Genomic DNA, 25659 nt, shown 5'->3' with positions numbered 1-25659 from the left:
TCCACAGCAAGCTGCTCTTTCTGCCCTGATTGGTGAAGTCATTTAATGTCCAGTTAAATGTAAAAAATATACAGTACCAGTCAAAAGTTTGGACACAACTACTCATTCCAGGGTTTTTCTTTATTTTGACTATTTTCTACATTGTAGAATAATAGTGAAGACATCAAAAACTAAGAAATAACTCATATGGAATCATGTAGTAACCAAAGTAAGTAGCCACCGATTCTTTAACTCTTTTGGGGGTTACTACATGATTCCATATGTGTTATTTCATAGTTTTGATGTCTTCACTATTATCCTACAATGTAGAAACTAGTCAAAATAAAGAAAAACCCTGGAATGAGTAGGTGTGTCCATTTGTGATTGGTACTGTACATATTTCGGAGGTTTAAAAAGGAACAGAAGAACCATGTAAACCAGTACTTTTTGGAACTTTATTTTGCAGAGCAGAACAGTGGAATGAAATTTAAAAAACAAATGGTTCTGTTCAGAACGAAATGATTGAAAAATAATTTTGGTTCCAACCCCTGCTTCCGGTCATAGCTGTTTAAAGTGGCATGAAAAGAGTGTTTCTATTGCAGAAAGCAGAGTAGTTCCTCTCCAGTGGGTCTTGCGTTAGTGTCCATCTCTCCCAGGAGAGAGTGATGTCAGATCAAAAAGCAGGTGTGTCAGGGAGCATGATCCTTGCTTAGTCATCAACACTTCTGTTACTGTTTATCCTGGCCGACTCTCTCCCTCACACACACACACACACACACACACACACACACACACACACACTTTGGTAAGAGCAGCTCTGTGGAGTGGGTCCGCTGTTTCTCTCTCTGTGTGTGATCAGGTGTCCTGGTAGGGCATTGTGAAGCAGCCTGGTGTATCGTCGTTAGGGCTCCAGAAGGACGAGGGTCTCGTGTGGTGGAGCTCCCTGCGGACACAGCGTGGACATGGCTGGGCCTTCTGACGACACTCTGTATGGAACACCGCTCCGCAGACATCACATCTGGATCACACACACACCAAAATACAACAACAATCTGTGGTGATTGTAGGCTGGTCGATTTCACCAATGTCAGAAATGTATAGTAAATCAGAGGGAAAACATCACTATAGTAAAAATGTGGATAAAATGTAGTTTTAATGGCCCTGTTCAGTTCAGCCCTGACTGTCTAAGATGTACCACCTGTTGCCATCCTGCCAGGTGTCTATAGGACAGGACAGCATACTACACAGGTGGCTGTCTCTCCATCCATCATTCCATTCATCATTCCATTCATCATTCCATCTATCATGTCATCCATAATTTCATCATTCCATCCATCAATCATTCCATCTATCATTTCATCCATAATTTCATCATTCCATTCATCATTTCATCCATCATTCCATTCATCATTCCATCCATCATTCCATTCATCATTCCATCCATCATTCCATCCATCATTCCATTCATCATTCCATCCATCATTCCATCAATCATTCCATTCATCATTCCATCAATCATTCCATCCATCATTCCATCCATCATTCCATCCATCATTCCATCTGTCATGTCATCCATAATTTCATCATTCCATCATTCCATCCATCAATCATTCCATCTATCATTTCATCCATAATTTCATCATTCCATCTATCATTTCATCCATAATTTCATCATTCCATTCATCATTTCCTCCATCATTCCATTCATCATTCCATTCATCATTCCATCCATCATTCCATCCATCATTCCATCCATCATTCCATCCATCATTCCATCCATCATTCCATTCATCATTCCATCCATCATTCCATCCATCATTCCATCAATCATTCCATTCATCATTCCATTCATCATTCCATCCATCATTCCATCCATCATTCCATCCATCATTCCATCCATCATTCCATCCATCATTCCATCCATCATTCCATTCATCATTCCATCCATCATTCCATCCATCATTCCATCTATCATGTCATCCATAATTTCATCATTCCATCCATCTATCATGTCATCCATAATTTCATCATTCCATCATTCCATCCATCTATCATGTCATCCATAATTTCATCATTCCATCAATCTATCATGTCATCCATAATTTCATCATTCCATCTTTCCATCCATCAATCATTCCATCTATCATTTCATCCATAATTTCATCATTCCATTCATCATTCCATCCATCATTCCATCAATCATTCCATCAGTCATTCCATTCATCATTCCATTCATCATTCCATTCATCATTCCATTCATCATTCCATTCATTATTCCATTCATCATTCCATCCATCATTCCATCAATCATTCCATCAGTCATTCCATTCATCATTCCATTCATCATTCCATCCATCATTCCATCCATCATTCCATCCATCATTCCATCCATCATTCCATCCATCATTCCATTCATCATTCCATCCATCATTCCATCCATCATTCCATCCATCATTCCATTCATCATTCCATCCATCATTCCATCCATCATTCCATCCATCATTCCATTCATCATTCCATCCATCATTCCATCCATCATTCCATCCATCATTCCATCCATCATTCCATCCATCATTCCATCCATCATTCCATCCATCATTCCATCAGCTGAGCAATACATATGCATCTTTACTACATACAGTGCCTTCAGGAAGTACTCATACCCCTTGACTTATTCCACATTTGGTTGTGTTACAGCCTGAATTCAAAATGGATTAAATTGATTTCTTTCTCCCCCATCTAAACACAATACCCCATAATGGCAAAGTGCACATTTATTGAAAATGAAATACAGAAATATCAAATTTACATAAGTATTCACACCCCTGAGTGTTAGAATCACCTTTGGCAGCAATTACTGCTGCCAAAGGTGTGAATCTTCATGGGTAATTCTCTAAGAGCTTTACACACCTGGATTGTACAATATTTTATAAAAAAAAATGTAATCAATTTTAAATTCAGGCTGTAACACAACAAAATGTGGTAGGGAGTTTTTCCTAGCCACTGTGCTTCTACACCTGCATTGCTTGCTGTTTGGGGATTTGATTTTGGTAAAAGATAAGAGCTGTGAAAACTTTCTGAAAGCGCTGTAAGTATCTCAATGACTAGAAGAAAAGATGAGATTGCATCCTAAAACGTATGGAACATAGAATGGTGAAAGCATCTACTGTGTCTGAAAAGAAGAGAGAGAGAGAGTCTTAGAGAGACGGGTCAAACGAGACAATACATTGGAATACACAATATTGTAGAGCATGATTATGGAATGCATCAGACTCAACATATCAACATATCTCATCGACGGGGCTGTAGTAGAACAGGTTGAGAGCTTCAAGTTCCTTGGTGTCCACATCACCAACAAACTAACATGGTCCAAACACACCAAGACAGTCGTGAAGAGGGCACGACAAAGCCTATTCCCCCTCAGGAACCTAAAAAGATTGTGTATGGGTCCTGAGATCCTCAAAAGATTCTACAGCTGCAACATCGAGAGCATCCTGACTGTTTGCATCACTGCCTGGTACGGCAATTGATCGGTCTCTGACCGCAAGGCACTTCAGAGGGTAGTGCGTACGGCCCAGTACATCACTGGGGCTAAGCTGCCTGCCATCCAGGACCTCTACACCAGGCGGTGTCAGAGGAAGGCCCTAAAAATGGTCAAAGACTCCAGCCACCCCTGCTGCTACTCTCTGTTTATCATATATGCATAGTCACTTTAACTATACATTCATGTACCTACTACCTGAATTGGGCCGACAAACCAGTGCTCCCGCACATTGGCTAACCGGGCTATCTGCATTGTGTCCCTCCACCCGCCAACCCCTCTTTTACGCTACTGCTACTCTCTGTTTATCATATATGCATAGTCACTTTAACTATACATTCATGTATATACTACCTCAATTGGCCCGACCAAACAGTGCTCCCGCACATTGGCTAACCGGGCTATCTGCATTGTGTCCCACCACCCACCAACCCCTCTTTTACGCTACTGCTACTCTCTGTTCATCATATATGCATAGTCACTTTAACGATACCTACATGTACATACTACCTCAATCAGCCTGACTAACCAGTGTCTGTATGTAGTTTCGCTAATTTTATAGTTTCGCTACTTTTATAGCCTAGCTACTGTATATAGCCTCTCTACTGTATATAGCCTCTCTACTGTATATAGCCTCGCTACTGTATATAGCCTCGCTACTGTATATAGCCTCTACTGTATATAGCCTCTACTGTATATAGCCTCTACTGTATATAGCCTCGCTACTGTATATAGCCTCTCTACTGTATATAGCCTCTACTGTATATAGCCTCTCTACTGTATATAGCCTCTACTGTATATAGCCTCTCTACTGTATATAGCCTCGCTACTGTATATAGCCTCTACTGTATATAGCCTCTCTACTGTATATAGCCTCTCTACTGTATATAGCCTCGCTACTGTATATAGCCTCTCTACTGTATATAGCCTCTCTACTGTATATAGCCTCTCTACTGTATATAGCCTCGCTACTGTATATAGCCTCGCTACTGTATATAGCCTCTACTGTATATAGCCTCTCTACTGTATATAGCCTCTACTGTATATAGCCTCTCTACTGTATATAGCCTCTCTACTGTATATAGCCTCTACTGTATATAGCCTCGCTACTGTATATAGCCTCGCTACTGTATATAGCCTCTCTACTGTATATAGCCTCTCTACTGTATATAGCCTGTCTTTATACTGTTGTTTTTATTTCTTTACCTACCTATTGTTCACCTAATACCCTTTTTGCACTATTGGTTAGAGCCTGTAAGTAAGCATTTCACTGTAAGTTCTCTACACCTGTTGTATTCGGCGCACGTGACAAATGAACTTTTGATTTGATCTATAGCATTGGTTATGACATTTGCGCCAAAACGGGGCACCAGTCCAAAATAATCAAATTCTGCACCACTTGATGGTTAACAGCGCATACAGTGCCTTGCAAAAGTATCCATTTCGTTTGGTGTTTTTCCTATTTCGTTGCATTACAACCTGTAATTTAAATGGATTTTTATTTGGATTTCATGTGATGGACATACACAAAATAGTCCAAATTGGTGAAGTGAAATTAAAAAATTACTTGTTTCACAAAAATTCTAAAAAATAAAACACTTAAAAGTGGTCTGTTCATATGTATTCACCCCTTTTGCTATGAAGCCCCTAAATAAGATCTGGAGCAACCAATTACCTTAAAGTCACATAATTAGTTAAATAAAGTCCACCACTTAGATTGCACACAGGTGGACTTTATTTAACTAATTATGTTACTTTAAGGTAATTGGTTGCTCCAGATCTTACTTAGGGGCTACTCATTTCACTTCTCCAATTTGGACTATTTTGTGGATATATATATATATATATATATATATATATATATATATATATATATATATATATATATATATATATATATATATATATATATACACACACATACATACACACACATGTGTATATATATATATATAATATATACACACACACACACACTGTATACTGTACAGTATATATATATACTGTATATTTAATATATATATACAGTGCCTTGCGAAAGTATTCGGCCCCCTTGAACTTTGCGACCTTTTGCCACATTTCAGGCTTCAAACATAAAGATATAAAACAGTATTTTTTTGTGAAGAATCAACAACAAGTGGGACACAATCATGAAGTGGAACGACATTTATTGGATATTTCAAACTTTTTTAACAAATCAAAAACTGAAAAATTGGGCGTGCAAAATTATTCTGCCCCTTTACTTTCAGTGCAGCAAACTCTCTCCAGAAGTTCAGTGAGGATCTCTGAATGATAAAATGTTGACCTAAATGACTAATGATGATAAATACAATCCACCTGTGTGTAATCAAGTCTCTGTATAAATGCACCTGCACTGTGATAGTCTCAGAGGTTCGTCAAAAGCGCAGAGAGCATCATGAAGAACAAGGAACACACCAGGCAGGTCCGAGATACTGTTGTGAAGAAGTTTAAAGCCGGATTTGGATACAAAAAGATTTCCCAAGCTTTAAACATCCCAAGGAGCACTGTTGTGCAAGCGATAATATTGAAATGGAAGGAGTATCAGACCACTGCAAATCTACCAAGACCTGGCCGTCCCTCTAAACTTTCAGCTCATACAAGGAGAAGACTGATCAGAGATGCAGTCAAGAGGCCCATGATCACTCTGGATGAACTGCAGAGATCTACAGCTGAGGTGGGAGACTCTGTCCATAGGACAACAATCAGTCGTATATTGCACAAATCTGGCCTTTATGGAAGAGTGGCAAGAAGAAAGCCATTTCTTAAAGATATCCATAAAAAGTGTTGTTTAAAGTTTGCCACAAGCCACCTGGGAGACACACCAAACATGTGGAAGAAGGTGCTCTGGTCAGATGAAACCAAAATTGAACTTTTTGGCAACAATGCAAAACGTCATCCCCACTGTCAAACATGGTGGGGGCAGCATCATGGTTTGGGCCTGCTTTTCTTCAGCAGGGACAGGGAAGATGGTTAAAATTGATGGGAAGATGGATGGAGCCAAATACAGGACCATTCTGGAAGAAAACCTGATGGAGTCTGCAAAAGACCTGAGACTGGGACGGAGATTTGTCTTCCAACAAGACAATGATCCAAAACATAAAGCAAAATCTACAATGGAATGGTTCAAAAATAAACATATCCAGGTGTTAGAATGGCCAAGTCAAAGTCCAGACCTGAATCCAATCGAGAATCTGTGGAAAGAACTGAAAACTGCTGTTCACAAATGCTCTCCATCCAACCTCACTGAGCTCGAGCTGTTTTGCAAGGAGGAATGGGAAAAAATGTCAGTCTCTCGATGTGCAAAACTGATAGAGACATACCCCAAGCGACTTACAGCTGTAATCGCAGCAAAAGGTGGCGCTACAAAGTATTAACTTAAGGGGGCTGAATAATTTTGCATGTCCAATTTTTCAGTTTTTGATTTGTTAAAAAAAGTTTGAAATATCCAATAAATGTCGTTCCACTTCATGATTGTGTCCCACTTGTTGTTGATTCTTCACAAAAAAATACAGTTTTATATCTTTATGTTTGAGGCCTGAAATGTGGCAAAAGGTCGCAAAGTTCAAGGGGGCCGAATACTTTCGCAAGGCACTGTATATGTAGCCACCGTGCTTCTACACCTGCATTGCACACGCTTTTTCAGTTCTGCCCACAAATTTTCTATAGGATTGAGGTCAGGGCTTTGTGATGGCCACTCCAATACCTTGACTTTGTTGTCCTTAAGCCATTTTGCCACAACTTTGGAAGTATGCTTGGGGTCATTGTCCATTTGGAAGACCCATTTGCGACCAAGCTTTAACTTCCTGACTGATGTCTTGAGATATTGCTTCAATATATCCACATAATTTTCATTCCTAATGATGCCATCTATTTTGTGAAGTGCACCAGTCCCTCCTGCATGCAGCAAAGCACCCCCACAACATGATGCTGCAACCCCCGTGCTTCACAGTTGGGATGGTGTTCTTCGGCTTGCAAGTCTCCCCCTTTTTCTTCCAAATATAACGATGGTCATTATGGCCAAACAGTTCTGTTTCATCAGACCCAAGGACATTTCTCCAAAAAGTACGATCTTTGTCCCCATGTGCAGTTGCAAACCGTATGTCGATATAGGACTCATTTTTCTGTGGATATAGATACTTTTGTACCTGTTTCCTCCAGTATCTTCACAAGGTCCTTTGCTGTTCTTCTGGGATTGATTTGCACTTTTCGCACCAAAGTACGTTAATCTCTAGGCGACAGAATGCGTCTCCTTACTGAGCGGTATGACGGTTGCGTGGTCCCATGGTGTTTATACTTGCATACTATTGTTTGTACAGATGAACGTGGTACCTTCAGGCGTTTGAAATTGCTCCCAAGGATGAACCAGACTTGTGGACGTCTATAATATTTTTCTGAGATCTTGGCTGATTTCTTTTGATTTTCCAATGATGTCAAGCAAAGAGGCATTGCGTTTGAAGGTAGGCCTTGAAATACATCCACAGGTACACCTCCAATTGACTCAAGTGGCACCATGAAGACCAAGGAGCTCTCCAAACAGGTCAGGGACAACGTTTTGGAGAAGTACAGATCAGGGTTGAGTTATAAAAAAATATCAGAAACTTTGAACATCCCACAGAGCACCATTAATATAATTGAAAGGATATGGCACCACAGAGAGGCAACAAAGAGACCAAAAATAGCCCTGAAGGAGTTGCAAAGCTCCACAGCGGAGATTGGAGTATCTGTCCATAGGACCACTTTAAGCCGTACACTCCACAGAGATGGCCTTTACGGAAGAGTGGCCAGAAAAAAAGCCATTGCTTAAAGAAAAAAATAAGCAAACATGTTTGGTGTTTCCTAAAAGGCACGTGGGAGACTCCCCAAACATATGGAAGAAGGTGAGACAACAACTCTCATCACCCCGAGAACACCATCCCCACATGCACAGCATGGTGGTGGCAGCATCATGCTGTGTGGATGTTTTTCCCCATCGGCAGGGACTGGGAAACTGGTCAGAATTGAAGGAGGCGCTACAGGGAAATTCTTGAGGGAAACCTGTTCACCTTCCAGCAGGACAATTAAAAAATATATATATTTTACGTTTATTTTACTAAGCAAGTCAGTTAAGAACAAGTTCTTATTCTCAATGATGGCCTTGTTCAGGGGCAGAATGACAGATTTGTCAGCGCGGGGATTTGATCTTGCAACCTTTCGGTTACTAGTCCAACGCTCTAACCACTAGGCTATGCTGCCGCCCCAAATGACCCCATGCATACTGCTAAAGAAACACTTGAGTGGTTTAAGGGGAAACATTTCAATGTCTTTGAATGGCCTAGTCAAAGCGCAGACCTCAAACCAATTGAGAATCAGTGGTATGACTTCAAGATTGCTGTACACCAGTGGAACCCATCCAACTTGAAGGAGCTGGAGCAGTTTTGCCTTGAAGAATGGGCAAAAATCCCAGTGGCTAGATGTGCCAAGCTTATAGAGACATACCCCAAGAGACTTGCAGCTGTAATTGCTGCAAAAGGTGCCTCTACAAAGTATTGACTTTGGGGGGTGAATAGTTATGCACGCTCAAGTTTTCCGTTTTTTTTGTCTTATTTCTTGTTTGTTTCACAATAAAAAATATTTTGTGTCTTCAAAATGGTAGGCATGTTGTGTAAATCAAATGATACGAACACCCCAAAAATAAAATTTTAATTCTAGGTTGTAAGGCAACAAAATTGAAAAAATGCCAAGGGGGGTGAACACTTTCACAAGCCACTGTATATATAGCGGGCAAACTGACTGAGTGTCCAAGGTTAGGTTATTAATGCTGACACAACCAGACCAGGAGAGGAGCAGGTCTCTCTCTGGCCTAGAGCTCTCTCTCTCTCCCTCTGGCCTAGAGATCTCTCTCTCTCCCTCTGGCCTAGAGATCTCTCTCTCTCTCGCTCTCCCTCCTCTCTGGCCTAGAGCTAGCGCTCTCCCTCTCTGGCCTCGAGCTCGCACTCTCCCTCTCTGGCTTCGAGCTCGCGCTCTCCCTCTCTGGCCTCGAGCTAGAGCTCTCCCTCTCTGGCCTCGAGCTAGAGCTCTCCCTCTCTGGCCTCGAGCTAGAGCTCTCCCTCTCTGGCCTCGAGCTAGAGCTCTCCCTCTCTGGCCTCGAGCTAGAGCTCTCCCTCTCTGGCCTCGAGCTAGAGCTCTCCCTCTCTGGCCTCGAGCTAGAGCTCTCCCTCTCTGGCCTCGAGCTAGAGCTCTCCCTCTCTGGCCTCGAGCTAGCGCTCTCCCTCTCTCGGCTTCGAGCTCTCGTTCTCCCTCCCTCCCTTTCCATCTCTCTGGCCTAGAGCTCTCGCTCTGCCCTCCCTCCCTCTCTGGCCTAGAGCTCTCGCCCTCCCTCCCTGGCCTAGAGCTCTCGCTCTGCCCTCCCTCCCTCCCTGGCCTAGAGCTCTCTCTGTCCTCTCCTCTCCTCTCTGTCCTCTCCTCTCCTCTTCCTGATCTCCATTCCTTTTCAGTGAAACATCAAACCTCCCTGAGGTGAGAGAGGGCCATTCCTTCTCAGTAGCATGTCATAAGGCTCAAGCAGAAGGAGACGAGGACAGTGACTGGGACAGAGCAAGGAGGATCAACTGCTCCTCTCCAGCACGGTGCCATGCCCCTATCACCCGTGCCCCTTCCAGCTGGTGTGACTAACAAGAGACAGAGACACACTCCTCTTTACTCCATTCATTCTCCAGGATGCCATCATGATCTAAGATCAGTTTTCTGCATTACCCCGAAAAGCTAAAGGTGCAACATGCAGAAATCGCTCCGCCATTTCCTGGTTGCGGGTTAGTGGGATATTGTGCTGGTCCTAGATCTGTGCATACAGGGGACTCACCTCTTAGTAGCACTCTCCTGGAAGGGGTAGATGACCTGTCCGTTCTGACACATCTCACAGATGAAGCCCTTCTCTCTGCACTGTCTGCAGCTGTAGACATGGGAACTGGCAAACTGAATCACCTTGGAGAGGAAGGGGGCCAGCGTCCCATCTATCACCTGTAGGGACAGTTGTAGGGAAAAAATAGGAAATTTTCTTAATGGCACATTATTGAATAAAATAGAAACATTTTCTAAATTCTCATTCTAAATCAACCATTCTATTTCCCATCTACATTAATTCCCTGCAGTCATATATTCTACTATAGAGAGAGAACAACAGGAGGATTTTCCCTGAGAGGACAAACAGGGTTGATACAGGTCCCAACGGGAGCCACTGCAAAGAGATGGACAAGAGTTCGTCAGGAATTCACAAAACTAATAAAGGCCCTGGGAGAAAGACCTGGAGGCTGGAGAGGCCTGGGAAGGAGGTGTTGGGGGGTAACATGAGGGGGAGTCCTTTTTTTGTGAGGGGCCGTTTTAGCAAAAAAAAATGATATGTGAACGCCATTTACTGGACTGGGGGGTGCGTAGTTAAAAACCAGCAGGGCCTTTGAATCTTGGGGGCCTGGTAGAGAGAGCATTGTGGCCCCTTTGAATGAGTCTGGGGAAGGGAAGGGGCCCGGCCTGAGTGGACCTCCAAAGAACACTGAGGGAGGCTGAGACAAGTGGCTACACCTGGCCCCGGCTGCACCAATTAAAGGGCCTGCCAGGCATTCTTCAGCCTGGGGGAGAGAAGAGAAGGAGAAAGGAGGAGAAAGAGAGAGAGAGAAGGGCAGAGGGAAGGAGAGGGTGAAGGAGAAAGGAGACCACCACAACCCCCCCCTCCTACTGGAGATGGATACTCTGCAGGGGAGGGGGAGGTTATGTCTGGATGGTTTGGGCAGAGAAAGACATTACATCATGTAAAATGTAATGTACATCAAATATATTTTGATTTGTGTTAACACTTTCTGGGTTACGACATGTTTCCATATGTGTTATTTCATAGTTTTGATGACTTCAATGTCGAAAATAGTACAAATAAAGAAAAACCCTGGAATGAGTAGGTATGTCCAAACTATTGACTGGTGCTGTACGTGATTGCATACAAATGTAAGCAAAGTTTGAAATGAGTACATTTAAGTCAAATGTTATATCTGTTTGTGCTTCTTTCGGTCAATTTTCAGTCTACAAATGATTTGTCATGATGTTCTGGCCCCCTGACCATCCACTCAACACAAAAATCGCCCCGCGGCTGAATCCAGTTGATGATCCCTGACCTAAAGAATGGTCTTACAACCAGGAATAGTCCTTACACAGTAACACCTCAAGCAGTGGCTGAAAACACAGCCCCCCCCCATCCCAGAGGCTGTGTTCCCTCCAATCTGGGAGAGATACAACACTGTTAATAATGCTGTTTAGAATGGTGACATGAGTCATGCTGCTGCCCACCAATCAAAGGCTGTGTGTAGTGTGGAGCAGGTAGGGAGCCAGCCAGCCAGGCCGAGCAGCCAGCCAGCCAGGCCGAACAGCCAGCCAGCCAGGCCGAGCAGCCAGCCAGCCAGCCAGCCAGGCCGAGCAGCCAGCCAGCCAGCCAGCCAGGCCGAGCAGCCAGCCAGCCAGCCAGGCCGAGCAGCCAGCCAGCCAGCCAGGCCGAGCAGCCAGCCAGCCCGAGCAGCCTGCCAGCCAGGCAGAGCAGCTAGCCAGTCAACCAGGCCGAGCAGCCAGCAAGCCAGGCAGAGCAGCCAGCAAGCCAGCCAGGCCGAGCAGCCAGCCAGCCAGCCAGGCCGAGCAGCCTGCAAGCCAGCCAGGCCGAGCAGCCAGCCAGGCAGGCCGAGCAGCCAGCCAGCCAGCCAGGCCGAGCAGCCAGCCAGCCCGGCCGAGCAGCCAGCCAGCCAGGCCGAGCAGCCAGCCAGCCAGGCCGAGCAGCCAGCCAGCCAGGCCGAGCAGCCAGCCAGCCAGGCCGAGCAACCAGCCAGCCAGGCCGAGCAACCAGCCTGCCAGGCCGAACAGCCAGCCAGCCAGCCAGGCCGAGCAGCCAGCCAGCCAGCCAGGCCGAGCAGCCAGCCAGCCAGCCAGGCCGAGCAGCCAGCCAGCCAGCCAGGCCGAGCAGCCAGCCAGCCAGCCAGGCCGAGCAGCCAGCCAGCCAGCCAGGCCGAGCAGCCAGCCAGCCCGAGCAGCCTGCCAGCCAGGCCGAGCAGCTAGCCAGTCAACCAGGCCGAGCAGCCAGCAAGCCAGCCAGGCCGAGCAGCCAGCCAGCCAGGCCGAGCAGCCTGCAAGCCAGCCAGGCCGAGCAGCCTGCAAGCCAGCCAGCCAGGCAGGCCGAGCAGCCAGCCAGCCAGCCAGGCCGAGCAGCCAGCCAGCCCGGCCGAGCAGCCAGCCAGCCAGGCCAAGCAGCCAGCCAGCCAGGCCGAGTAGCCAGCCAGCCAGGCCGAGCAGCCAGCCAGCCAGGCCGAGCAACCAGCCAGCCAGGCCGAACAGCCAGCCAGCCAGCCAGGCCGAGCAGCCAGCCAGCCAGCCAGGCCGAGCAGCCAGCCAGCCCGAGCAGCCTGCCAGGCAGGCCGAGCAGCCAGCCAGCCAGCCAGGCCGAGCAGCCAGCCAGCCAGCCAGGCCGAGCAGCCAGCCAGCCCGAGCAGCCTGCCAGCTAGGCCGAGCAGCCAGCCAGCCAGGCCGAGCAGCCAGCCGGCCAGGCCGAGCAACCAGCCAGCCAGGCCGAGCAACCAGCCAGCCAGGCCGAGCAACCAGCCAGCCAGGCCGAACAGCCAGCCAGCCAGCCAGCCAGGCCGAGCAACCAGCCAGCCAGGCCGAGCAACCAGCCAGCCAGGCCGAGCAGCCAGCCAGCCAGCCAGGCCGAGCAGCCAGCCAGCCAGGCCGAGCAGCCAGCCAGCCAGGCAGAGCAGCCAGCCAGCCAGGCAGAGCAGCCAGCCAGACAGCCAGGCAGAGCAGCCAGCCAGCAAGCCAGGCAGAGCAGCCAGCCAGCAAGCCAGGCAGAGCAGAGCAGCCAGACAGCCAGGCAGAGCAGCCAGCCAGGCCGAGCAGCCAGCCAGCAAGCCAGGCAGACCAGAGCAGCCAGACAGCCAGGCAGAGAAGCCAGCCAGGCCGAGCAGCCAGACAGCCAGGCAGAGCAGCCAGACAGCCAGGCAGAGCAGCCAGCGTGTCCCTCATCCCCTAGCCTAGTCCAGATGATATATGCCCCCCCTGATCAAAGCTGACACCAGGGGTAATCAAGACACTCCATCATTTAGCTAAGCTGAATGAAACAACTGGCAACACACCACGCTGGGTTCTGACTGTGACTGATGCTCAGTGGACACGGAGAGAGGGAGGTTAAGGGAAACTGAGGGAGAGAGGGAGAGAGAGAGAGAGAGAGAGAGAGGAATTAAAGGAAGGAAAATAAATGACGGGAGAGGTATGAATGAACAGGGGGATGCTTTAGATGGCAGTAGCACTAGGGCTCCCCGTCTTTGCCAACCAGGTGGATACATTCTCCACAGAGAAGTGACCCTCCACCCAGAGCTGGTCTGAAGAAGGGGTGCAGAGCAGAGCGGAGAGGGGCCACCGTTTATTTGTCCTGCCTACAGCTGCCTTCCTTCGCTGCAGTGTCATTGTGACTGTTCCTGGAACAAACCACCCCCAACTTCTTCCACCCTCCCCAAATCCTCCTCATCCCTCACATCCGATAAAGTCACGCCCCTCTGGCCCTGTCCCGTGCAGGGGGCTTTGTGGTCCAAACGGCTTAATCCCCTAAAACCTCTATTTAACACCCGCTACGTTATCCCTCTCTAGTGTTCCCCTGATGAAGGCCTGGAACCTCCATTAGTGATGCTAAGAAAGCCACCCGGATTACACACATAAAGACATGGTGAGCTCTGTTTGGATAACACGCTCCCTGCCACCCCACTCACTAAACAGGATTACCACCAGCCCCCAGTGTGCAGAGAGGAGAGTCTGTCTACTAGTGAGTGACAGACTTTGATTACAGAAGACGTAGAGAGTGATTACAGAAGACGTAGAGAGTGATTACAGAAGACGTAGAGAGGGATTACAGAAGACGTAGAGAGGGATTACAGAAGACGTAGAGAGGGATTACAGAAGACGTAGAGAGTGATTACAGAAGACGCAGAGAGGGATTACAGAAGACGTAGAGAGTGATTACAGAAGACGCAGAGAGGGATTACAGAAGACGCAGAGAGTGATTACAGAAGACGTAGAGAGGGATTACAGAAGACGTAGAGAGTGATTACAGAAGACGTAGAGAGGGATTACAGAAGACGCAGAGAGTGATTACAGAAGACGTAGAGAGTGATTACAGAAGACGCAGAGAGTGATTACAGAAGACGTAGAGAGTGATTACAGAAGACATAGAGAGTGATTACGGAAGACGTAGAGAGGGATTACAGAAGACGTAGAGAGTGATTACAGAAGACGCAGAGAGTGATTACAGAAGACGCAGAGAGTGATTACAGAAGACAGAGAGTGATTACGGAAGACGTAGAGAGGGATTACAGAAGACGTAGAGAGGGATTACAGAAGACGTAGAGAGTGATTACAGAAGACGTAGAGAGGGATTACAGAAGACGTAGAGAGTGATTACAGAAGACGTAGAGAGTGATTACAGAAGACGTAGAGAGTGATTACAAAAGACGTAGAGAGGGATTACAGAAGACGTAGAGAGTGATTACAGAAGACGTAGAGAGTGATTACAGAAGACAGAGAGTGATTACAGAAGACATAGAGAGTGATTACAGAAGACATAGAGAGTGATTACAGAAGACATAGAGAGTGATTACAGAAGACGTAGAGAGTGATTACAGAAGACGTAGAGAGTGATTACAGAAGACGTAGAGAGTGATTACAGAAGACGTAGAGAGTGATTACAGAAGACATAGAGAGTAATTACAGAAGACGTAGAGAGTGATTATGGACTAACGTGTGAGAGATAGAGAGTGAGAATGCCTGTGGGAAAGAGAGGCAGTCGTGTTTGAGTTTTTTTCTTTAATGCAGAAATACTTGCAATATCTTCCACGCAAAAACAGCATAATTATAATTTACCAACAGTTCTCAAGATGACCAACATGCACCTAACCCAGTGACAGTGTAAGGGCATACATGGGCATACTGCCTGTGTCTATGCCTGCAGGATGTCGATGTGAAAGTGTTGGTGTCTGTACTAGAGAGTCCTTGTGGCTACGACATCTGTCTGATCCGGTGTCCTGTGTGAATTTAAGTATGCTCTCTCTAATTCTCTCTTTCTTTCTCTCTCTCGGAGGACCTGAGCCCTAGGACCATGCCTCAGGACTACCTGGCATGATGACTCCTTGCTGTCCCCAGTCCACCTGGCCGTGCTGCTGCTCCAGTTTCAACTGTTCTGCCTGCGGCTATGGAATCCTGACCTGTTCACCGGACGTGCTACCTGTCCCAGACCTGCTGTTATCAACTTTCTAGAGACAGCAGGAGCGGTAGAGATACCCTTAATGATCGGCTATGAAAAGCCAACTGACATTTACTCCTGAGGTGCTGACTTGCTGTACCCTCGACAACTACTGTGATTATTGTTATTTGACCATGCTGGTTGTTTATGAACATCTTGGCCATGTTCTGTTATAATCTCCAGCCAGAAGAGGACTGGCCACCCCTCATAGCCTGGTTCCTCTCTAGGTTTCTTCCTAGGTTTTGGCCTTTCTAGGGAGTTTTTCCTAGCCACCGTGCTTCTACACCTGCATTGCTTGCTGTTTGGGGTTTTAGGCTGGGTTTCTGTACAGCACTTTGAGATATCAGCTGATGTACGAAGGGCTTTAAAAATACATTTGATTTGATTACTACATAGTTTGTGGCCTGCATATGCTGCATACCAGGGTATCAGTGTGGGAATCTGCCTCCCTGCACGTAAGTGTGTGTCACCGTGGCTGCTGAGCCAGTCCGGGCCGGGTCCCTCAATGCCCTTTTGTCCCCTCCGTTGTTTGTAGGTCGTTGGCAGGACCAGCGCTGCTGCCATGGCACACAATACAATTAGCATCTACATGGCAGTGCTCAGTCCTCCACAACAAGCCCACCTCTCCACTACCCCACTACTTTACAACAAGCCCACCTCTCCACTACCCCACTACTTTACAACAAGCCCACCTCTCCACTACTTTACAACAAGCCCACCTCTCCACTACTTTACAACAAGCCCACCTCTCCACTACTTTACAACAAGCCCACCTCTCCACTACCTTACAACAAGCCCACCTCTCCACTACCCCACTACTTTACAACAAGCCCTCCTCCCCACTACTTTACAACAAGCCCACCTCTCCACTACCCCACTACCTTACAACAAGTCCACCGTCTCCACTATTTTACAACAAGCACACCGCTCCACTACTTTACAACAAGCCCACCTCTCCACTACCTTACAACAAGCCCACCTCTCCACTGCTTTACAACAAGCCCATCTCTCCACTACTTTACAACAAGCCCATCTCTCCACTACTTTACAACAAGCCCATCTCTCCACTACTTTACAACAAGCCCATCTCTCCACTACTTTACAACAAGCCCATCTCTCCACTACTTTACAACAAGCCCACCTCTCCACTACTTTACAACAAGCCCACCTCTCCACTACTTTACAACAAGCCCACCTCTCCACTACTTTACAACAAGCCCACCTCTCCACTACTTTACAACAAGCCCATCTCTCCACTACTTTACAACAAGCCCACCTCTCCACTACTTTACAACAAGCCCACCTCTCCACTACTTTACAACAAGCCCACCTCTCCACTACCCCAATACTTTACAACAAGCCCACCTCTCCACTACCCCAATACTTTACAACAAGCCCACCTCTCCACTACTTTACAACAAGCACACCGCTCCACTACCTTACAACAAGCCCATCTCTCCACTACTTTACAACAAGCCCATCTCTCCACTACTTTACAACAAGCCCACCTCTCCACTACTTTACAACAAGCCCACCTCTCCACTACTTTACAACAAGCCCACCTCTACTACTTTACAACAAGCCCACCTCTCCACTACTTTACAACAAGCCCACCTCTCCACTACTTTACAACAAGCCCACCTCTCCACTACTTTACAACAAGCCCACCTCTCCACTACTTTACAACAAGCCCACCTCTCCACTACCCCAATACTTTACAACAAGCCCTCCTCCCCACTACTTTACAACAAGCCCATCTCTCTACTACTTTACAACAAGACCACCTCTCCACTACTTTACAACAAGCCCACCTCTCCACTACTTTACAACAAGTCCACCTCTCCACTACTTTACAACAAGCCCACCTCTCCACTACCTTACAACAAGCCCACCTCTCCACTACTGGCCAGTAGTTTGGCCAGTAGCCAAACTAGTCCAGCCTCTGGGCAGGCCCTGGGCAAACAGTACACTGCTTTAAAGATAGAAAGGCTGCTCCTAATAGGAGGTGTTTGTTGGGATTTCAATAGCAAAGAGAGCCAAGTGCACTACTGCTTTCCATGAAGGACTGGGTCTACTCTATAACTAGCCAGGGAGACGGTCTTTATTGAACCTCACTGTGAAACAATAAAAGCCAGGCTTGATGAACAAGCTTTGATTATTCAGGAGAAATAAAAGAAACAGCTTGTTAATATGGAAAGCCAATTAGCTGTAAAGAGAGAAAGGGGAGGGGGAGAGAAAGACAGAGAGGGAGAGAGGGGAGGGGGAGAGAAACACACACAGAGAGAAAGGGGAGGGGGAGAGAAAGACAGAGAGAGAGAGAGGGGAGGGGGAGAGAAACACACACAGAGAGAAAGGGGAGGGGGAGAGAAAGACAGAGAGAGAGAGAGGGGAGGGGGAGAGAAACACACACAGAGAAAAAGGGGAGGGGGAGAGAAAGACACGGAGAGAGAGAGGGGAGGGGGAGAGAAACACACACAGAGAGAAAGGGGAGGGGGAGAGAAAGACAGAGAGAGAGAAAGGGGAGGGGGAGAGAAAGACAGAGAGAGAGAAAGGGGAGGGGGAGAGAAACACACACAGAGAGAAAGGGGAGGGGGAGAGAAAGACAGAGAGAGAGAGAGGGGAGGGGGAGAAAAAGACAGAGAGAGAGAAAGGGGAGGGGGAGAGAAAGACAGAGAGAGAGAGAGAGGGGAGGGGGAGAGAAACACACACAGAGAGAAAGGGGAGGGGGAGAGAAAGACAGAGAGAGAGAGAGGGGAGGAGGAGAAAAAGACAGAGAGAGAGAAAGGGGAGGGGGAGAGAAAGACACAGAGAGAGAAAGGGGAGGGGGAGAGAAACACACACAGAGAGAAAGGGGAGGGGGAGAGAAAGACAGAGAGAGAGAAGGGGGAGGGGGAGAAAAAGACAGAGAGAGAGAGAGGGGAGGGGGAGAGAAACACACACAGAGAGAGGGGAGGGGGAGAGAAACACACAGAGAGAAAGGGGAGGGGGAGAGAAAGACAGAGAGAAAGGGAAGGGGGAGAGAAACACACAGAGAGAGAGTAAGCTATGATAGAGAGAGATGAATAGAGAGAAAGAGAGTGAGGGAAAGAGAGCGCGAGAGAGAGCGAGAGGGTGAGAAGAGTGTCAGGCCAGGGGATGTAGGGAAGAATGGTGGACTTTAACACACTAGTTTTTCTGCTTGTTGATTCTGAATGTCTGTAATTAGTGAGCGGGCCAGGGTGAGGGGAACATGAAGGGGAGAGGGAGAGAGGTTGGGTGGTGCAGAGGGGGCTGGGTGAGGAAGGTGGAAGATATGGGAGAGTAGTAGTGTGGAAGAACTCCAGGTTGGGGGAGGGGGATCAGAGAGAGGGGGTGGGAGAGAGAGGCAAGAGATTACGCCAAACCAAAGTAACCCTCATCCCAATAACAGTTATTCATGCCTTCATAACAGCCTAGAAACTGTAAGGGAATACCCCCCTGATTTGGACAAAAACAAATGGCGGTATATTGGCATTGGACAAACCATATACACGATGGTCAATACCACCCAATTTGGCGTTGATTCATGCAAAGTATATTGCAAATGCCATATGGCAATTGCCAATTGTAACACTTCAAAATTCCAATAGGGGGCGTGTGCGTTCCACCGGGGCATTTCATATTGCAAATGGCACCCAAGTCAACATCCAAAAGCCAAATTTTGAAAAATGACATTTTTTTAAAAAAACTTAAAAACCCTTAAAAAAGTGCTTTCTGGACCTTTTTTCGAAATTCTTTCGAGTTTTTTGTCAATTACACATGGGTAAGTACTGTATGAGTATACTTTTGTCATCATATATATATATTTTTTAAGTACATGCGCATAAGGCATATGTTTTGTCCATTTGCAATATGATTTCATAGGAAGTCAAAAGTCAAAAGTCAAAAATGTCAAAATTTGGTAAAAAACTTCACACATCCTTAAAAAAGTGCTTTCTGGACCTTTTTTCAAAATTCTTTCGATTTTTGTGTCAATTACACATGTATAAGAACTTTATCAACATACTTTAGTCATACTTTATTATCATATATATATATATTTTTTTACTTGTGCATAAGGCATATGTTTTCTCCATTTGGAATATGATTTCATAGGAAGTCAAAAGTCAAAAGTAAAAAATGTCAAAATTTGGTAAAAAACTTCATACATCCTTAAAAAAGTGCTTTCTTGACCTTTTTTCAAAATTTTTTCGATTTTTGTGTCAATAACACATGTATAAGAACTTTATCAACATACTTTAGTCATGCTTTATTATCATATTTTTTTTACTTGTGCATAAGGCATATGTTTTCTCCATTTGCAATATGATGTCATAGGAAGTCAAAAGTCAAAGTCAAAAGTAACGATTTTCCTCCGTGCAACTGATGATCTAAAATGTGCAACGAAATGTTTTTGATTTTTTTTGTTTATGTTTCCTTACTTTTTCAAAGTCACTGTGCATTTGCAATATGTTTTAATGGGCAGATACCATCACGAATTTGTCATGCTCAAAATTCAAACTTTACTTTGCTCAAACTATACCTTGGTCAACTTGTATTACATATTTCTTTTTGTTTTACTTGTGCATAAGGCATATGTTTTCTCCATTTGCAATATGATGTCATAGGAAGTCAAAAGTCAAAGTCAAAAGTAAATATTTTCCTCCGTGCACCTGGTGATCTGAAATGTGCACCTGGTGACCTGAAATGTGCACCTGGTGATCTAAAATATGCAACTGGTAACCCAAAAAAAAAATTTTGGGATGTTTTTTTGTTTATGTTTCCTTACTTTTTCAAAGTCACTGTGCATTTGCAATATGTTTCAATGGGCAGGTACCATCACGAATTTGTCATGCTCAAAATTTTTTAGATGTATTTTTTTTGTTTCTTACTTTTTCAAAGTCACTGTGCATTTGGAATATGTTTTAATGGGCAGGTACCATCACGAATTTGTTTATCGAATTTGTTTATGTTTCCTTACTTTTTCAAAGTCACTGTGCATTTGCAATATGTTTCAATGGGCAGGTACCATCACGAATTTGTCATGCTCAAAATTTTTTAGATGTATTTTTTTTTGTTTCCTTACTTTTTCAAAGTCACTGTGCATTTGGAATATGTTTTAATGGGCAGGTACCATCACAAATTTGTTTATCGAATTTGTTTATGTTTCCTTACTTTTTCAAAGTCACTGTGCATTTGCAATATGTTTCAATGGGCAGGTACCATCACGAATTTGTCATGCTCAAAAAATTTTAGATGTATTTTTTTTTGTTTCTTACTTTTTCAAAGTCACTGTGCATTTGGAATATGTTTTAATGGGCAGGTACCATCACGAATTTGTTTATCAAATTTGTTTATGTTTCCTTACTTTTTCAAAGTCACTGTGCATTTGCAATATGTTTCAATGGGCAGGTACCATCACGAATTTGTCATGCTCAAAAAATTTTAGATGTATTTTTTTTTGTTTCTTACTTTTTCAAAGTCACTGTGCATTTGGAATATGTTTTAATGGGCAGGTACCATCACGAATTTGTTTATCGAATTTGTTTATGTTTCCTTACTTTTTCAAAGTCACTGTGCATTTGCAATATGTTTCAATGGGCAGGTACCATCACGAATTTGTCATGCTCAAAATTTTTTTGATGTATTTTTTTTGTTTCCTTACTTTTTCAAAGTCACTGTGCATTTGGAATATGTTTTAATGGGCAGGTACCATCACGAATTTGTTTATCGAATTTGTTTATGTTTCCTTACTTTTTCAAAGTCACTGTGCATTTGCAATATGTTTCAATGGGCAGGTACCATCACGAATTTGTCATGCTCAAAAAATTTTAGATGTATTTTTTTTTGTTTCTTACTTTTTCAAAGTCACTGTGCATTTGGAATATGTTTTAATGGGCAGGTACCATCACGAATTTGTTTATCGAATTTGTTTATGTTTCCTTACTTTTTCAAAGTCACTGTGCATTTGCAATATGTTTCAATGGGCAGGTACCATCACGAATTTGTTTATCGAATTTGTTTATGTTTCCTTACTTTTTCAAAGTCACTGTGCATTTGCAATATGTTTCAATGGGCAGGTACCATCACGAATTTGTCATGCTCAAAATTTTTTTAGATGTATTTTTTTTTGTTTCCTTACTTTTTCAAAGTCACTGTGCATTTGGAATATGTTTTAATGGGCAGGTACCATCACGAATTTGTTTATCGAATTTGTTTATGTTTCCTTACTTTTTCAAAGTCACTGTGCATTTGCAATATGTTTCAATGGGCAGGTACCATCACGAATTTGTTTATCGAATTTGTTTATGTTTCCTTACTTTTTCAAAGTCACTGTGCATTTCCAATATGTTTCAATGGGCAGGTACCATCACGAATTTGTTTATCGAATTTGTTTATGTTTCCTTACTTTTTCAAAGTCACTGTGCATTTGCAATATGTTTCAATGGGCAGGTACCATCACGAATTTGTCATGCTCAAAATTTTTTAGATGTATTTTTTTTTGTTTCTTACTTTTTCAAAGTCACTGTGCATTTGGAATATGTTTTAATGGGCAGGTACCATCACGAATTTGTTTATCGAATTTGTTTATGTTTCCTTACTTTTTCAAAGTCACTGTGCATTTGCAATATGTTTCAATGGGCAGGTACCATCACGAATTTGTTTATCGAATTTGTTTATGTTTCCTTACTTTTTCAAAGTCACTGTGCATTTGCAATATGTTTCAATGGGCAGGTACCATCACGAATTTGTCATGCTCAAAATTTTTTAGATGTATTTTTTTTTGTTTTCTTACTTTTTCAAAGTCACTGTGCATTTGGAATATGTTTTAATGGGCAGGTACCATCACGAATTTGTTTATCGAATTTGTTTATGTTTCCTTACTTTTTCAAAGTCACTGTGCATTTGCAATATGTTTCAATGGGCAGGTACCATCACGAATTTGTTTATCGAATTTGTTTATGTTTCCTTACTTTTTCAAAGTCACTGTGCATTTGCAATATGTTTCAATGGGCAGGTACCATCACGAATTTGTCATGCTCAAAATTTTTTAGATGTATTTTTTTTTGTTTCTTACTTTTTCAAAGTCACTGTGCATTTGGAATATGTTTTAATGGGCAGGTACCATCACGAATTTGTTTATCGAATTTGTTTATGTTTCCTTACTTTTTCAAAGTCACTGTGCATTTGCAATATGTTTCAATGGGCAGGTACCATCACGAATTTGTTTATCGAATTTGTTTATGTTTCCTTACTTTTTCAAAGTCACTGTGCATTTGCAATATGTTTCAATGGGCAGGTACCATCACGAATTTGTCATGCTCAAAATTTTTTAGATGTATTTTTTTTTGTTTTCTTACTTTTTCAAAGTCACTGTGCATTTGGAATATGTTTTAATGGGCAGGTACCATCACGAATTTGTTTATCGAATTTGTTTATGTTTCCTTACTTTTTCAAAGTCACTGTGCATTTGCAATATGTTTCAATGGGCAGGTACCATCACGAATTTGTTTATCGAATTTGTTTATGTTTCCTTACTTTTTCAAAGTCACTGTGCATTTGCAATATGTTTCAATGGGCAGGTACCATCACGAATTTGTTTATCGAATTTGTTTATGTTTCCTTACTTTTTCAAAGTCACTGTGCATTTGCAATATGTTTCAATGGGCAGGTACCATCACGAATTTGTCATGCTCAAAATTTTTTAGATGCATTTTTTTTTGTTTCCTTACTTTTTCAAAGTCACTGTGCATTTGGAATATGTTTCAATGGGCAGGTACCATCACGAATTTGTCATGCTCAAAAAATTTTAGATGTATTTTTTTTTGTTTCTTACTTTTTCAAAGTCACTGTGCATTTGGAATATGTTTTAATGGGCAGGTACCATCACGAATTTGTTTATCGAATTTGTTTATGTTTCCTTACTTTTTCAAAGTCACTGTGCATTTGCAATATGTTTCAATGGGCAGGTACCATCACTAATTTGTCATGCTCAAAATTTTTTAGATGTATTTTTTTTTGTTTCCTTACTTTTTCAAAGTCACTGTGCATTTGGAATATGTTTTAATGGGCAGGTACCATCACGAATTTGTTTATCGAATTTGTTTATGTTTCCTTACTTTTTCAAAGTCACTGTGCATTTGCAATATGTTTCAATGGGCAGGTACCATCACGAATTTGTCATGCTCAAAAAATTTTAGATGTATTTTTTTTTGTTTCTTACTTTTTCAAAGTCACTGTGCATTTGGAATATGTTTTAATGGGCAGGTACCATCACGAATTTGTTTATCGAATTTGTTTATGTTTCCTTACTTTTTCAAAGTCACTGTGCATTTGCAATATGTTTCAATGGGCAGGTACCATCACGAATTTGTCATGCTCAAAAAATTTTAGATGTATTTTTTTTTGTTTCTTACTTTTTCAAAGTCACTGTGCATTTGGAATATGTTTTAATGGGCAGGTACCATCACGAATTTGTTTATCGAATTTGTTTATGTTTCCTTACTTTTTCAAAGTCACTGTGCATTTGCAATATGTTTCAATGGGCAGGTACCATCACGAATTTGTCATGCTCAAAATTTTTTTGATGTATTTTTTTTGTTTCCTTACTTTTTCAAAGTCACTGTGCATTTGGAATATGTTTTAATGGGCAGGTACCATCACGAATTTGTTTATCGAATTTGTTTATGTTTCCTTACTTTTTCAAAGTCACTGTGCATTTGCAATATGTTTCAATGGGCAGGTACCATCACGAATTTGTCATGCTCAAAAAATTTTAGATGTATTTTTTTTTGTTTCTTACTTTTTCAAAGTCACTGTGCATTTGGAATATGTTTTAATGGGCAGGTACCATCACGAATTTGTTTATCGAATTTGTTTATGTTTCCTTACTTTTTCAAAGTCACTGTGCATTTGCAATATGTTTCAATGGGCAGGTACCATCACGAATTTGTTTATCGAATTTGTTTATGTTTCCTTACTTTTTCAAAGTCACTGTGCATTTGCAATATGTTTCAATGGGCAGGTACCATCACGAATTTGTCATGCTCAAAATTTTTTTAGATGTATTTTTTTTTGTTTCCTTACTTTTTCAAAGTCACTGTGCATTTGGAATATGTTTTAATGGGCAGGTACCATCACGAATTTGTTTATCGAATTTGTTTATGTTTCCTTACTTTTTCAAAGTCACTGTGCATTTGCAATATGTTTCAATGGGCAGGTACCATCACGAATTTGTTTATCGAATTTGTTTATGTTTCCTTACTTTTTCAAAGTCACTGTGCATTTCCAATATGTTTCAATGGGCAGGTACCATCACGAATTTGTTTATCGAATTTGTTTATGTTTCCTTACTTTTTCAAAGTCACTGTGCATTTGCAATATGTTTCAATGGGCAGGTACCATCACGAATTTGTCATGCTCAAAATTTTTTAGATGTATTTTTTTTTGTTTCTTACTTTTTCAAAGTCACTGTGCATTTGGAATATGTTTTAATGGGCAGGTACCATCACGAATTTGTTTATCGAATTTGTTTATGTTTCCTTACTTTTTCAAAGTCACTGTGCATTTGCAATATGTTTCAATGGGCAGGTACCATCACGAATTTGTTTATCGAATTTGTTTATGTTTCCTTACTTTTTCAAAGTCACTGTGCATTTGCAATATGTTTCAATGGGCAGGTACCATCACGAATTTGTCATGCTCAAAATTTTTTAGATGTATTTTTTTTTGTTTTCTTACTTTTTCAAAGTCACTGTGCATTTGGAATATGTTTTAATGGGCAGGTACCATCACGAATTTGTTTATCGAATTTGTTTATGTTTCCTTACTT

The 25659-nt window shown here is 43.3% G+C and overlaps 1 protein-coding gene across 4 annotated transcripts in view; it reads right to left on the bottom strand.

Moving 5' to 3' along the window:
* Positions 1-420: 420 nt before the first annotated feature.
* The window catches only part of plekhm3 (pleckstrin homology domain containing, family M, member 3), an 84489-nt gene continuing 59250 nt past the window's right edge, over positions 421-25659 (bottom strand). For 2 of the 4 annotated variants that reach the window (XM_036959284.1, XM_036959283.1), the window contains exons 8-9: positions 10380-10537; positions 421-997 (exon numbers count right to left, since the gene is read on the bottom strand). In XM_036959284.1, the coding sequence (XP_036815179.1) occupies positions 835-997; positions 10380-10537 (321 nt within the window). In that variant the 3' untranslated portion in view covers positions 421-834. Of the gene's footprint in view, positions 1032-10379; positions 10538-25659 lie in introns of those variants that run through there. The other 2 variants (XM_036959285.1, XR_005038834.1) reach the window with 2 other exon arrangements.

The sequence above is a fragment of the Oncorhynchus mykiss genome, chromosome 22 (genome assembly GCF_013265735.2).
Source record: "Oncorhynchus mykiss isolate Arlee chromosome 22, USDA_OmykA_1.1, whole genome shotgun sequence".
Classification (NCBI taxonomy): domain Eukaryota; kingdom Metazoa; phylum Chordata; class Actinopteri; order Salmoniformes; family Salmonidae; genus Oncorhynchus; species Oncorhynchus mykiss.
Note: the sequence above shows the minus strand (reverse complement) of the source record. Positions and strands in the feature narration are given on the sequence as shown.